Source organism: Oncorhynchus masou, chromosome 9 (assembly GCF_036934945.1).
Source record: "Oncorhynchus masou masou isolate Uvic2021 chromosome 9, UVic_Omas_1.1, whole genome shotgun sequence".
Taxonomy (NCBI): domain Eukaryota; kingdom Metazoa; phylum Chordata; class Actinopteri; order Salmoniformes; family Salmonidae; genus Oncorhynchus; species Oncorhynchus masou.
In genome coordinates, this window is record NC_088220.1 from 43885547 (window position 1) to 43901285 (window position 15739).

Below are 15739 nucleotides of genomic sequence, written 5' to 3' on the forward strand. Positions count from 1 at the left end.
ACAATCACAGTAACGTGTGTTTGTTTCCATTTCCCCAGGTACGATAACTGACCTCTTCATCGACAAAATTCAAAGGACAGAATGTCAAGACCAAAGGTGTCATTGCTGCTGGAAATTTTTTGAATAACTACGATTTGGATTCTTTAATGAATTTCTCCAATGAGGATACAAACTTTGACACTTCATTTGTAAAGACTTGTTGTTTTGTATAGAGTTTTTTTTGTAAGATACTAGCATCAATTATGTTACATAATATGAATTATTTATATCAATTGTCAACACCATCTGGATGTTTTAAGCCCTATATTCTGTTGGCCTCGATATATCTGTTGTATGTTCTCTTTTATAGGTTTACACATGAAAATATAATTGTTAATGTTTGACAAGTTATATTTCTATTCAAGTATATGTATGTGTACCGCTGGGGTCAGTAGTTGAGAGCTGTACTATTTATATAAATAATATTGGTCTATCTGTTAAAACTTGTAATATTCATTTGTATGCAGACAACACTGTTATTTATTCCAAAGACCCAACTGTTGAACAGGCTGTAATTTGACCTTGTTACCTTACAGAAAGCCCTGGTTGGTTTAAAACTTGTACTTAATGCGGGCAAGACTAAATACATGTACTCTAATTCTCACCAAAAAATTAAGATGGACTACGTGTTTATTCATGGTTGGTTCTCCCATTGATCGGCTTCCCGTCTATAAATATTTGGGCATTTGCATTGACAAAAATGTAATGTTTAATAAAACGTACAGATGAGCTAGTTAAAAAGCTACAATTTAAAGTGGGCTGGCTTATTTTTTAGAACTGGATCTTGCCACTCACTAAATAGCAGGAAGCAGATTGTACAGTCAACATTCCTGACAGTTCTTGACTATGGTGACAGCATTTACCAGATTGCAGCAGCCACTACTCTTAAACCTTTGGATTCCGTCTATTGGAGCACCATTCGTTTTATCAAAGGTGGTATTTTTAATACTCACCACTGCATCCTGGTTCAAAAGGTTGGCTGGTCCTCAATGTCCAGTAGATCACTTAATTACTGCCTTTTTGTTTACAAAGCTCTACCACATAAGCTTCAAACTTACCAAACTTCGTTGTTAAAGTATAAAAACATTAGATACAAAAGTGTTGAGATTTCTCTGGTCTCCCCAGAACTTGGTAAATCCACTTTTAGTTATAATGCGCATCATTGCTGGAACCAACCACAAAATACATTACAATCGGATGTTCTGGTCCCCCTCCGCAATTTAAAATATTGATTTGGAAACTTCTTACTGAGGAATGTAACAGTTGTTCTTGAATATTTGTGTTGTGCTGTATTTTAGTTTGTTTTACATTAGTATATAATTTTGATTTGATTTTGTCTTATGAACTGCACATGCAGGCTTTCTTGTGAAAGAGACCCTGGTCTCAATGGTAACTCCTGGTTTAAATAAAGGTTCAAATAAAAAATATATAAAATAGAGTATTTAAATATATCAAATGTTCAATCATTTGTGGTTCATTTGTCATGGGGGGTTGTCTACTCTGTATAACATAAGTGAGTGTAACAATATTTTGAGATGCTCTCAGAAAGATCATAATTGTTTATACAATATTATATGAATTACAGTGATAAAAAAGCGGCCTTTGAGTATTCATTTTCAGGTTGTCCCGCCTGACAAAAGTGTACACCGAAATCTCAACGGCTGTGCATTCGCGGCATTCGCGGACACAGGGAATCTGAGTTCTATCAGCCGCCGTAGCTTCGTGACGTACTTTCGCATTCGGCTCTGATTGGCCGTTTCAATGGTCGCGGGCTACTTGAATTGAGAAAAAAAGCAGCATATCTCTAGCTGCATGTTCTGAGAAACAAGGGAGTTGGTCTAGTTATAACATTTTCTAAAACCGTATGGCCAGCTAATGTTGTGTTTTCATGTAGAGGATTTTGTTGCGTCAACGGTCCAGATAGAGTTTCAAATTTGCAGCGCCGACTTTTGCTAACGGTACGTTGCCATCTCAACACGAGATTTTGCGATAACTAGCTAACCTAGCCTCTAGTTCTAAGCTCATTTGTAAATCCAGTTTATATTTTATTTACCATCAAGGTTCTGTTTAATATTCTGTGACAAATTGCACGTATCTGCAGTGACTTGTTTGACGTCAGTGCGCCACGAACGGTGGAACATAGGCAAACATGTCAGGATCAACCCAAGGACAAGGAAGCGCAGTTGATGTTCCACTGCCAGAATACCAAAACCAAGAAAATATGCTGTCCGGATTGAGGGGTACAATCAAAAACCGTGTGGACAACCAGGAGAACATTGTCCCAAAAGCGCCACAGAGAACTGTCCTGGGAGCCTTGCAAAACAACAAACGCAGTAAACCTCAAACTCTGCGCGGCACAAAACAGGTTGGTAACTTGCTAACTAGCCAGCCAACACCATATACTTACAGATTTGTAGACTAGCTAGCTAACATAGCAGTAGCATGCAGATTGAGCCTGGTGGCTAGCTAATTTGCTACATTTAGGGAAACACTTTAAAGTTAATATTTTCACTACCAAGCAGTTTTTAATTTTATTTACATTTTACTGAGTATTTGTCTAGAAATGTTAGTTGGAAGTAAACCTACCCAACGTTAGTCCGCCATTTTATGCTGTCAGTCTCCTCTTCTGCTCATTGGAATGGCCTATTTGCATTCTCAAACACAATTCTTATCCATCAACTGTATTAATTTTACTTTAGAAACCATGAGCATGGAAATAATTGTCTGCTCTTTGAAATGATCTGCCCTCATTTCAGGTGCTATCCTGTGAAAATGAAGTACCCCAAACTTATGCAGACAAGCTGGTTAGCAAGCAACCAGCTTTCCAGATTCATGTGGATGAGCCTGATAGTGCCTGCTCCAAGAAACAGGTGTCCCTCAAGGCCAAGCCCTCAACAGAGATTCCACCCCTGACACTGAACCCAACAGTTACCCTTCTCAGGCAGCCCCTCTCCTCTCTTGATATACCAGCAACATGTGTATCTAACATGAATGTTAGTTTTGATGGTGAGTGATCCAATCAGACATATGTCCCCTAACTTATTTACCCTTTTAAAACTTTGAACATGGTGTTGTCTCAATATGGATTAGAAATTCAAACATTTTCCAATTATCTTGATGTATATCTACACAGATTCTCCCATGGATATGTCGGTTATTGAAGGTGACGAGAAGCCAGTGAACGTGGCAACTGAGTATGCTGCAGAAATACACACGTATCTTAGAGAAATGGAGGTGAGCAAACTTGCGCGTGCAGTCATTTTTCAGTTGGCGCTGAAATAACTGACCTGTAACTATAGAGTATTGTGGATACCCTTTGTCTTTGGAATCTTGTCCTTAGGTTAAGTCCAGACCAAAAGCGGGCTACATGAAAAAGCAGCCAGACATCACCAACAGCATGCGGGCCATCCTCGTTGACTGGTTGGTGGAGGTTGGGGAGGAGTACAAGCTCCAGAACGAGACGCTGTACCTTGCCGTGAACTACATCGACCGTTTCCTGTCTTCCATGTCAGTCCTGCGGGGGAAGCTGCAGTTGGTCGGGACTGCTGCAATGCTGTTGGCTTCGTAAGTATTGTAGACTCCTCCACAGCATTATTAAAGGGAGTTTGTGTGTCTCAAAGGTGTGCAGAGTGGATTTAGTCTTTGCTGTTTGTTGTGTAGCGCTCATTTGATATATTAGGCCTCTGTCCCAAATGAATGGAAAAGATTGGCACCAACATCTGACACACGTTTTCATTAATGCAGGAAATTTGAAGAGATCTATCCCCCGGAGGTCGCAGAGTTTGTTTACATCACGGATGACACCTACACGAAGAAGCAAGTGTTGCGAATGGAGCATCTGGTGCTGAAAGTGCTCTCCTTTGATCTCGCCTCTCCCACCATCAACCAGTTTCTCACGCAGTACTTTCTCACCCAGCCAGTCAGTAGCCAGGTGGAGAGCTTGTCAATGGTGAGCAGAGCACACATTGTGGTGATCACATCTGGAACTTTAAGTTGAAATTGTGGTTTTATTGTTCTATGTTTGTCTTAGTTCCTAGGGGAGCTCAGTCTAGTTGACTCGGACCCATTCCTGAAATACTTCCCTTCTCAGACTTCTGCTGCCGCTTTAGTTTTGGCAAATCACACAGTAACAGGAGGCTCATGGGTAAGTTTGCAATGCCACAGTAAGTGTTCCAACAGGGTAGGAGTTTCCTTGGCCTTCTGGTTTGGCCACCATGCCCCCATTCAAAATAGGGCAACAGGTCTTGGCCGCAATGCTGTAGGCCAGGATTTAGTAGCTAGTGCTAACAGGAAATCCCTCCCTGCAGTAACTCTGCCACGGGCACTCACTGGCTTTTGAAGAAACATTCACACAATTTAAAAAAAAAAATCCCCTTTATATGCAAGGCTTCACAGTAATAATCAGGACTTTTTTTGTCTCCCTTGCGACCAAGGTGTCATTGGTGGGCCAATGATGCTTTGGCCAATTTGGTGTCACTGAAGGTTAAGTGCCCTTGTTCTATACCCTGACTTGGCACATACAAAACATTATTTCCAACTGTTATATTAAGTTAATTGTTTGATAGGTAGGCGATACCTAGTTGACAGGTTTGCTTACTGACAACATAGGAATACACCATCTCTAATCCCCCCGCTGCTGCCCATGTGTTTTTGATCCTCAGCCTCCTCCCTGACACAATCTCTTGCTTGTATTTGAAATTTAACAGTTAAACCTACATTTTTCCTTATACTGCTGTAGTGTGAGATTGTCTTACCCTGAAGAGACTACTAGCCTGTGTGGAATGAAAGTTTGCAATTGATAACGTTTCTCCCAAACTCTTTGCCCTAAAACAAATACATTTGCAGTGACATTTTTTAAAATTCCTTTTTCCTGACTTTTTAAAAAATTAGTCGAAGTCTCTGGCAGAGGTGACTGGCTACTCTTTAGAAGACCTGATGCCTTGCATAGAGGATTTGCACCAAATGTATCTCAACACTGCTACGCATGCACAGCAGTCAGTACGGGAGAAGTACAAGGGTGCAAAGTAAGTGATTTCAAAATTCTTATCTGAAAGTTGTTCATGACTCACTAGTGGTCACCGTAATCCACTGTATATACCAAATGTGGCATATTTTGCTAATGTTAACCAATTAGTATCTCATTAATTTGATGCTAATCTATACTGACCAAAAATATAAACGCAACAATTAACGACTTTACTGAGTTACAGTTCATATAAGGAAATCAGTCAATTGAAAGAAACAAATCAATTAGTCCATAATTTATGGCTTTCACATGACTGGGCAGGGGTGCAACGATGCCACCCATTTGGGAAGCTAGGCCCAACCAATCAGATTTAGTTTTCCCATCAAATAGTTGATTAGACAAATACTCATCAGTTTCATCAGCAGTCTTGGTGGGTGGTCTCAGATCCCCCAGGTGAAGAAGTTGGATGTAGAGGTCTGGGCTGGTGTAGTTACGTGGTCTGCGGTTGTGAGGCCTATTGGCTGTACTGCCAAAATCTCAAATTATGTCGTAGGTGACTTACGGTAGAAAAATTAACATTCACTTTTCTGGCTCTGGTGGACAACCCTGCAGTCAGTATGCCAATTGCACCCTCCCTCAACTTGATACATTTGTGGCATTGTGTTGTGACAACTGCACATTTGTCACCTTTTGTTCCAGTACTGTCTAATGATCATGCTGTTTAATCAGCCTCTTGATATGCCCCCACCTGTCAGGTGGATGGATTATCTTGGCAAATGAGAAATTTGAGAGAAATTTATTTTTGTGCGTCTAGAACATTTCTGAGCTCTTATTTCAGCTCATGAAACATGGGACAAACACTACACATGTTGTGTTTTTTATATTTTTGTTCAGTATAAAATGTCCAGTAAGCTTACGTGCTTGGTAACCACTTAATATGTTAATTTTACAGATTTCTATTAGATTGAACATGACTGGTAAGTCTTGGTTTTTCTACCATATTGTGTTTCTCGTTGTCCAGGTACCAAGAGGTCTCTCTCATCGAGCCCCCAGAGAAGTTGTCATTGAATTGACTTCTTTCCTTTGCTCACCAACGCTGAGAGCTGGTTGAATTTTTTTATTTTTTATGCACATTTAAAAAAAAAAATATTTTTTACTTGAGACATCTTGCCAAAATGTAACTGAACCATGGCAGCAATCTTTTGCAGCTTTGGGCACAATTTAGTGATTTTTTTATGTATTTTTATATGTACAATCCTGTAGGATTGTCTTTTTATGCTTGATGCAACACTGAGCTTTAATGTAGTTAATCAAGCAATGTCATCTGTCGGTCTCTTCTCACTAGACAAATGTGTTCAGTGGTTTTTAACTGTTAGAAAGCTGTACAGATGCATCTTTCAGTCTGCATTCTTGTAATAAAACGTCAGCTTATTTTTCCCTCCAACACATGCTTGTGAATATTTCCTGACAAATCTTTCCTGGATTAGCTGTCTTGGTTTTCTGATTACTTGATATTTTATATGGGCTGTGGATTTTTTTTATAGCACATTCTGCGCAATGGTATTCTAGCCAAAGTTGGACACTGAAGTCTTGTTTGGTTCAACATTCTGCAGAACGGTGCCTTTATTTTGTTTTACATTTTTTTTAAACCACTTGCCTCATTCAAAGGTGTCTGGTTGGGAGTTCACTTATCAATCAAGGCATCTGTGCTGTAAAATATCTTGTAAATAAATTCCATTCCTGCCAAGACCCTCTTACTCCTTCCCTTCTATTTCAATTGTTTTATTTCATGCATGTTGGAGCTCTGCCTAAGATTTTCACTGTACTCTGCAATCACACTTGCAACGCTCTGACTGTTACATTTCAGGTGTCTTCATACAGTTTTGAGCTATAGAATAATTGATTGTAAAATGGTAATTGTCCATTTGGTCTGATTTGTTTCACATTGCCAAATGCCTAAACAAACTTAATACAAGTTTGGAAAATCTCAAATTAAATCAGTCTTATCAAGAACCTGAACTTGTGTCCAATACTTATTGCTTTTATTGGTCTTCCAACATGTGGGAGGAAATGTGCGATAGCAGCTCAAACTGTGACGTGAATGGGCTGTGTTCAGTGGCCTATAGTACCACATTATCAGTCATAATACTCAAACCTTGCAGTCAAACAAGGTATTGGTTCCAATTGTTTTTCTACCATTTTTCCCATAGGGGATTTTAGAAAAACTTCAAGAGCTCTGTTTCCTGTAGGTTTACCCTGGGGTGATGTGATAACTAATGTGACTTGTTAATATATTCACTTGCAATCCCCGCTCCTCTCCCCAAAATGCTAATGTGGCTACAATAACTACAAACACCATGATCTGGACGAGACGGCCGAATTGAGTCAAATGTGGACCTTTGGATTAACTTTAAAATGGATTACATTAGGTTCAGTTCCTTTGAACTGTCTTGTGCAAATGTATTCACCTTTTTTAGGGAAGGTGTCCGCTAGAGATTTCTAGTTGCTCATATCTTGATGTTCAATTTGCATTTTAGAGTCTGGGTGAATAGACAAGGTGACTTATCCCCAAAAACATTTGGGGTTCCGAGTTAATCAATTTGTCACATGAGCCAACCACAATGCTTATTTGCAAGCCCTTAACCAAAAATGCAGGTTAATTATTTAATGGAGCAATAAATACTGAGGCTATATACAGGAGAGTACTGTCAATTTGCGGGGGAACTGACTACGGTATTGTAGAGGTGACTGCATGGATAAAGTATAGCAGCAGTGTAAAATGGGAGGGGGGACAATGCTAACAGTCTGGGTAGCCATTTGATTTGCTGTTCAGGAGTCTCATGGCTTGGGGGTAGGAGCTGTTAAAAAGCCTTTTGGACCTAGACTTGGTGCGCCAGTACCTCTTTCTGTCTCCTGAGGGGGAATAGGTGTTGTGGTGCCCACTTCACAACTGTCTTTATGTTTGGACCATGATAGTTTGGACACCAAGGAACTTGAAAATTTCAACCTGCTCCACTACAGCCTTGAGAATCAGTGTACAGGAGGGGACTGATGATGCACTCTAGAGGTTACCCTGTGTTGAGGATCAGCGTGGCAGATGTTACCTACCCTTACCACCTGGAGGTGGCCTGTCAGTAAGCCCATGACCAGCCTTTCAAAGCACTTCATGACTACAGACGTGAGTGCTACACGTCAGTCATTTCGGCAGGTTACTGAAGTCCCTGTGCCCAAGAACTCTGGTCTACTTGAAACATGTTGGTATTACAGACTCGATCAGGGAGATATTGAAAATGTCATTGAAAACATTTGCCAGTTGGTCAGCGCATGCTCGGGGTACACATCCTGGTAATCCGTCTGGCCCTGCAGCCTTGTGAATATTGACCTGTTTAAAGGTCTTACTCATATTGGTTACGGAGCGTGTGATCACAGTCGTCAGTAGCAGCTGATCCACTCGTGCATGCTTGTTGCTTGCCTTGAAGCTTGTCTGGTAGGCTCGTGCCACTGGGCAGCTCTCAGCTGTGCTTCCTTTTGTAGTCTGTAATAGTTTGCAAGCCCTGCCACATCCAACAAGCGTCGTAGCCGGTGTATTACGATTCCATCTTAGTCCTTTATTGATGCTTTGCCTGTTTGTAGCTTAATATCAGCACCATCTGACCACTTCCGTATTGATTTGCCAAATGGAGGGCAAGGGAGAGCTTTGTACATGTCTCTGTGTGTGGCGTAATGGTGGTCGAGCGTTTAATTTTTTCCCTCTAGTTGGTAATGTAAAATGCTGATAGAAATGTAACGGATGTAAGTTTCCCTGCATTAAAGTTCCTGACCACTAGGCGCGCCGCCTCGAGCATTTTCTTGTTTGCGTATGGCCTTATGCAGCTCTACGGTCTTAGTGCCAACATCGGTTTGTGGTGGTAAATAGACAACTACGAAGAATGTAGATGAAGTCTCTTGGTAAATAGTTTGGTCGACAGCTTATGAGATACTCAACCTCGTGAGCAAAACCTCGAGACTTCCTTAATATTAGATTTTTGCACCAGCTGTTATTTACAAATAGACACAGACCTCCACCCCTTGTCTTACCGGAGAAAGCTGTTCTATCTTGCCGATGGACCGAAAATCCTGCCAGCTGTATGTTATCCATGTCGTTCGGCCACGACTCGGGTGAAACATAAGATATTACAGTTTTTAATGTCCCCTTGGTAGGATAGTCGTGATTGGAGCTCATCCCTTTTTGTTATCCAATGATTGCACGTAGGCTAATAGGACTGATGGTAGAGGGATTGATTACTCACTCACCGTTGGATCCTTACAAGGCACCCCGACCTACGTCGCGTCCGACTTGTTAAAGAAAAAAACTTTGTCCAGTACTATGTGAGTAATCACGGTCATAAGTGACAGTGGCAGAAACATGTACAAAATAAGTTACAAATATCAACAACAAAAACACAGCAGAATTGGTTATGAGCCAGAAAAACTTTGGCCATCTCATCAGGCGCGCCATCAAAATGTCAAGCCAGGTTAAGTCTACACGAAGCACAGCACTTTAAGTTTTTCTAAAATCCCTGATGGGAAAAATGAATGGTGGAAAAATGTTTGTGACCTGTTTGACTTTGGTTTTATGGTTATGACACCTCCACTCTGGGGCTCTAACCTTTTTGAGGCATAGTCTCTCTTTTTCCCAAGTAAGTCATGCTGTTGTGTCAACTTCTTTTAAAGGTTTTTTTTTTTCGTTGATTTCAGCCATCAATGTGTTGCTCACTGCACTTTTACTAGAATAGTTTAGGAGTGCATATACTATAACCTCAAATCATTTCAGGACAGGTTATCCAATCTGTATTTTCAATATGCAGGTTTTCACTCGTTTTTAAACGACAATAGACAAAACATTTTTACAGGCCTAATTAAGGGCAACGTGTGACAAGATACCACCAAATAAGCTCTGACAAACTGTGCGCAGGTTGGCCTATGTTCCACGTTGGAGCTCGGAAGGTGTGGGTGTGTCGGTCAACAAATGCCAAGTGCACGTTCCCCAGGTGTCACTAGGGTATTGAATAATTTCCATTTTCCCAAATCCACTGGTGAGCTGACTAAAATAAACATTTATGTTGTTAAATATTATGCGCCATTGTCCCCCACATCTCATCTGCATGCTGCTGTGTTGTGATAGGCTACGTTAGGCAATTATTTGAATGGGAGGAATTTCCATTTTCCCAAATCCACTGGTGAGCTGACTAAAATAAACATTTATGTTGTTAAATATTATGCGCCATTGTTCCCCACATCTCATCTGCATGCTGCTGTGTTTTGATAGGCTACGTTAGCAATTATTTGAATGGGAGGAATTTGTTTAGTGGGACATGACACTCCTTACAAACTTAACCGTCTTGCTGGTTATTGCCTGCATATCTCAGCAGGTTATGGTGGCGGACTGTCAAAAATAAATAAATAAAAAGTCTGAAGAAAGAAAGGGGGGCAGAGTCCCCCCTCCCCCCGGCCCGTCTCCAGACAGCAGCTTCAAAGGAAATGTGTTCAGGGGCAAATTCACCGCCAAACACCAGACGCAATGCACTTGGGTTGCGACAGGTGACGATGCCTTTGTGCTGGGAGGGAACTGCAAAAAAAGGGCAAACAAGTTTCGACTGTGAATATGTGGCCAAACCAGCCACTTGTCAATTATACTGCGCGCTTCTGGTTATTTTCCTGTTTGGTACGGGCTGCGTTCTCACCTGCAGCGAGCCGAAGGATCTGACCGAGACCATCCTTTTGCTCCCCAGATCTTATAATTTGTGAAGTGTGAAAGTACCTCATCACAATTTGTGGGTGGCATGAGTCGAATGTGTAAGTATGCTATGTCTTGTTTTGGCCTCATGGTGGGAGCAGAGCACTATTGCACCCAATTTCCTTCAGATTTAGGAAATGTACACTTTTCCTACACACTTCTCATTATTTGATATTCAGATGTACCTTTATGCAGGTGTGTAATGGGCTTTGCCGGTGTTATTTCCTTGTGCGCACTGATTTAAATTGAATTCAACCTCAGCAATTCCTCCCACTTGCTGGACAACAGAATTTCTCAAGGAGTTTTCAGTACGTTTATTTAACGCCACCCCTTTAATTTGGTGTACTTTACTTTTTTTTCCTATTCGAATTCGAATTTTCGAGATCAATGAAGGAAAGCAGTGTAAATACACACACTTTCATCATTTCATCATTCCAGCACTGATTGGTGGATTAGAAAAATACTCTGATCTTGAATATTGTTTAGGAAATTATATATATATTTAAAAAAACATTAAATATATTGGTGAATCAAAAGTAGTGGTTTGATTAATCCTGACAGTTTCCATATTAAATTGTTCTATACTTGAAATATTGGAAGTTGAGAAGTGTACAATGTGGTCGACCAGTAGTTTTATAAATCTACCCTAATAATCCTCACGAATCATGGAACTGTGATGACAACAGTTAAGGTGTCAGAAACCGTGCTCCAGGTTTAAACTGCGACGTATGGTATGCGTTCCACAATGATTCAAATAGGTTACATGTTCCAAATTATTGCACAACTTGTAATACCGTAGCCCAATATGATCCACTATTGCTAGCGATCTTCAGAACAACCACACGAATGTAACACAGGAAACAAAGGTAAACTAAAGATATAATGGAATGATGCAAAATGTAAGGAAACTAAGGGAAATGACTGTAATAATTGTATTTTGGTATAACTGACGGTTACCCATAGTGGCTAATATCTGGGCATATAATTAAAACATTCTAAAAATCACAAATCAACTTGGTAGGTTTGGCGCTATACTGTCAATTGCACATGGCTACAGAAGCCTATAGCTTGGGTCTCCACATTTCATATCTGCAAGTTATAAGGCCAGCATTAAATAAACTTCACTATTGAAAAGGTGATATGTTTATGCTTCAGTTTGGTGCCATGTGACCGGTTTCACATTTGTCTCCAGCGATCAAAATTTCAAATGGATATAAACAATTGTTAAATGTACAATTCCCTTATCCAAACGGCTTAGTCATTAGCCTAGCTCTTATCAATAGCTCTTACCAATTTGTAAATTACAGTGCATGGAGAATTACAGTACAATTCAGGGTTTCCCGAACTTGGTCCTCGGGGTGTCGGTTTTGGTTGTTGTCCTATAGCACTTCACCGCTGATTCAACTAATCATCATGCTTTGATCATTTTAATCAACTGTGTAGTATTAGGGCAAAAAACAATAAGTGTGGTCAGAGTTTTGGAAACGCTGCCTTAATTTCGTTGATATCCACCCTAAACGAGTAGTTGGTGAATAGCATGCTATTTTCATGATTAAGTTCAAGGTCAAAATTCATGTCGAGAGAAAGGTGCATAAAAAGGGAATTACGTGTAAATAAATATCACCCATGTATTTCTCAAATCCTCTCAGAGGAATTTGAATGATAACCCAGACTCTGTACAATGAAACCATTGTTTTTCCAACCAGTCCCTTTGTGTCCCTGACATTTTAAAAGCCTTGTTTTCTCAATTTTCCCTTCCATCTATAATGCAATGTCTTCTGTATGATGAATTATAACTTTTGTGAAATTGCTTATCTTCTGAAAGGAAATACTGGATGTAGCCTATTCTTAATGATGGCACTTATTTATTGGCCCCATTTTTCAATTTTCACCTAAAATGACGCCCCAATCTAACTGCCTGTAGCTCAGGCCGTGAAGCAAGGATATGTATATTCTTGGTATCATTTGAAAGGAAACACTTTGAAGTTTGTGGAAATGTGAAAGGAATGTAGCAGGATATAACACATTAGATCTGGTAAAAGATAATACAAAGAAAATAAAAATATTTTTTTGTACCATCTTAGAAATGCAAGAGAAAGGCCAAACTGTATTATTCCAGCCCAGGTGCAATTACATTTTGCAGTGTATGTGCAAAGTTTCAGACGGATCTAATTAACCATTACATTGCTGTTCAAATTTTTTTATCAAGACTTTCCAAATGTGCCTTAATTTGTTTTTCATGTTCAAAACTGTGCACTCTCCTCAAACAATAGCATGGTATTCTTTCACTGTAATAGCTACTGTAAATTGGTCAGTGCAGTTAGATTAACAAGTATTTTAATCTTTCTGCCAATATCAGATATGTCTATGTCCTGGACATTTTCTTGTTACTTACAACCTCATGCTAATCACATTAGCCTAAGTTAGCTCAACCGTCCCGCAGGGGACCCACCAATCCTGAAGAGGTTTTAATGACTGCAATCCAATGGAAATCTTTCATCACCAAGCTTTTTTGTTTTTTTTGTAAACCCATTTTTGTTTGTTTTGCCACATGGATTCCCTCAACTTGGAGAGGAATGCTTTTGTAGATGATTTGTATGTCATGGTGACAGAATAGAAGTTATTTAGCATAGTTCAATAGTTTGAGACTATTGCACCAGGGTTGAAATGACGGGCAACTCATCCTCGATCGCCGGAGTGGTGTTACACTTTTTCCCCATCCCTAGCAAACAATTAATTGCTTTATAAAGTAAAGACCATGATTAATTGATTATTGGAGTCAGCTGTGTGAGCTGGGTCAAAAATGTGAGACCAATCAGGCCCCCAAGGACTGGAGTTGCCCATCCCTGCCTTAGAGCAGAGGTGTAACTCCTGGTTTCTTTAGTAACCACATACTTTTTAAATTTACTTAAAAATATTTAAAAAAATATATAAAAGAATAACTTTCTTTCCTCACATGTATAAGCCTGAAGTCCAAATCGTTTTTACTACAATATATTTTTTGCGAGAGAGGTTTGTTTGATCAGTCAGATAGTTTGAGGACATCCTGCAGTGGATTCAGGTTTGATTTGAATTTGTTTTTCAACTTCAAAGTAAACAATTATGCTACTACATGTCATATTTTTCTGCTATGAGACTGTTGATTGTGATCATTCCACAATTTAAAGAATAGACTAAAATAATGTAACTTCTCGAATCTCAACTGATAAACAACGCACAAGTTTTACTTACTTTTACAGTCATCTTTTTCATCTATTAAAAACCATGAGATGCAAATTTAAACAATTAGAATGACAAAGGCAGATTGTGGATGCCATTTGAAATTAAATGGGTAAGAAAAATATAATATTTATGTTTAAATTATACTGCCAACATGCAATGTAAACTGAAGCCTACTATAGTTCTGCTTCATGCTATTGGTGCCAAAAAAAATGAACAAATAATTTAAAACTTAAATGTTATGTTTTATTTTTCTTACCCATTTAATTTAAAATGGCATACACAATCTGCCTTTGTCATTCTAATTGTTTAAATTTGCATCTCATGGTTTTTAATAGATGAAAAATATGACTGTAAAAGTGAGTAAAACTTGTGCGTTGCTTATCAGTCGTGATGTCCCACCCAGGTGAATTCGGAAAAAGGGGGACACTTTGCATTTCCGTCTTCTGCAATCTCTTTCAACATCTATCCAAAGTATTATCCCAACACATGATACATTTCTGAATTCCTCAAGATGTTTCCGAAATCACACCACATTGAGTTGACTTGTAATTTGGGGTGACACTTAAGACAGTCCCAGTTGATCTAACCTGCTGTCCCAGTTCACCAAACGCAAACTGAAAATAGGATTTTGGTCCAGTCTACACAAATGCGCGTGTCATGCCTCCTGTGAATAGGATATCAACATTTGTCATTTTTGCGTGACTGGGAAACATCTTGAGGATTTCAGAAATGTATAATGTGTTGGGCTGATATGTTGGATAGATGTCGAAAGTGTCCCACTTATTCCCGAATTCCCCCTTTATGAACATGCTTGCATTCAAATCACATCCCTAAGTTTGACAAAACGTAACAGATCTAGGCATCTGTGACATAAATGCATCTTTTCTCATTAATGTACTATTATGGTTTATTATGGTTGGCATCTGGCTCTTTGTATTTGAAAGCCATGATTCAAAGCTGAGGCTCCCATCTGAAATGGATGAAAGCTGCTTACAAATAGATCATATGATTGACACTTCAGAAAATGCTATTCTAATTATTTCAAGGCCCTTTGTGCAACAATAATGTTTCCTCTTATCCTCAACATGTGAATGTATATACCATCACATACAGCTAGGCTACATAATATATTGTTTCATGAGATAAAAGAAGCAGACCGATCATGTAAAAAAAAAAATGTCATCACAATTTAGTTCAACAATGTAAACACGTGTCTGTATATTTTCTCCAGCAATGTGTATGCGTCATTGTGTATGAGTTATTTAATCAAACTCTCACTCCAAAGACATAATACCGATTTAAACAACATATTGATGTTTTCTGTTCCCAGCTCGCCTATGATTTGATTCTCTGCCTGTGATTGTGGACAGAGGTAGCCAATGGTAGTGAGAGGGGTTTCTTGCTCTCTTGGTGTGTGTTGAGCGCTGACAGCAGAAGAGAGTACGGAGCCCAGCAACAGAAAGCTTACCACACATTTCCCCAGTCTGTCTTGACGAGAGCACAAGTCTACACCATGGACCGCCTCTCCCTTACTTCTTCTCTAGATGACGACACAACTCAAAAGGAGAACACATGGAATATCTGAGGAAAAACAAAACCATGGAGGGAAAGTAAATTCCCAGACCAACCAGCCCTAAGGATCTAACATTCTAAAATGACAACCGTGACCACACCTCCGCACCGGTCCAAACGTTAAAGGACCAAGAACGCACCAGGAGGGACTCCAGAGCTGACCC

The 15739-nt window shown here is 39.6% G+C and overlaps 1 protein-coding gene across 1 annotated transcript; it reads left to right on the forward strand.

Annotated features, from left to right (window-relative positions):
* The first annotated feature begins 1788 nt into the window (after positions 1–1788).
* On the forward strand, positions 1789–6754 carry LOC135546023 (cyclin-A2-like). Its single transcript, XM_064974082.1, has 9 exons — positions 1789–1997; positions 2141–2404; positions 2796–3045; positions 3173–3273; positions 3380–3603; positions 3784–3988; positions 4070–4183; positions 4930–5063; positions 6027–6754. The coding sequence occupies exons 2-9, from the start codon at positions 2189–2191 to the stop codon at positions 6076–6078; spliced, it is 1296 nt and encodes a 431-aa protein (XP_064830154.1). The 5' UTR covers positions 1789–1997; positions 2141–2188; the 3' UTR covers positions 6079–6754.
* Positions 6755–15739: the final 8985 nt, after the last annotated feature.

What these genes read in the sequence shown, in the direction of transcription:
- LOC135546023 (XM_064974082.1), top strand. Translation starts at nt 2,189, where the DNA reads ATGTCAGGATCAACCCAAGGACAAGGAAGCGCAGTTGATGTTCCACTG. An exon ending in AGGTGGAGAGCTTGTCAATG is followed by an intron (nt 3,989 to 4,069) that starts GTGAGCAGAGCA and finishes TGTTTGTCTTAG; the next exon opens with TTCCTAGGGGAGCTCAGTCT. An exon ending in GAGAAGTACAAGGGTGCAAA is followed by an intron (nt 5,064 to 6,026) that starts GTAAGTGATTTC and finishes CTCGTTGTCCAG; the next exon opens with GTACCAAGAGGTCTCTCTCA.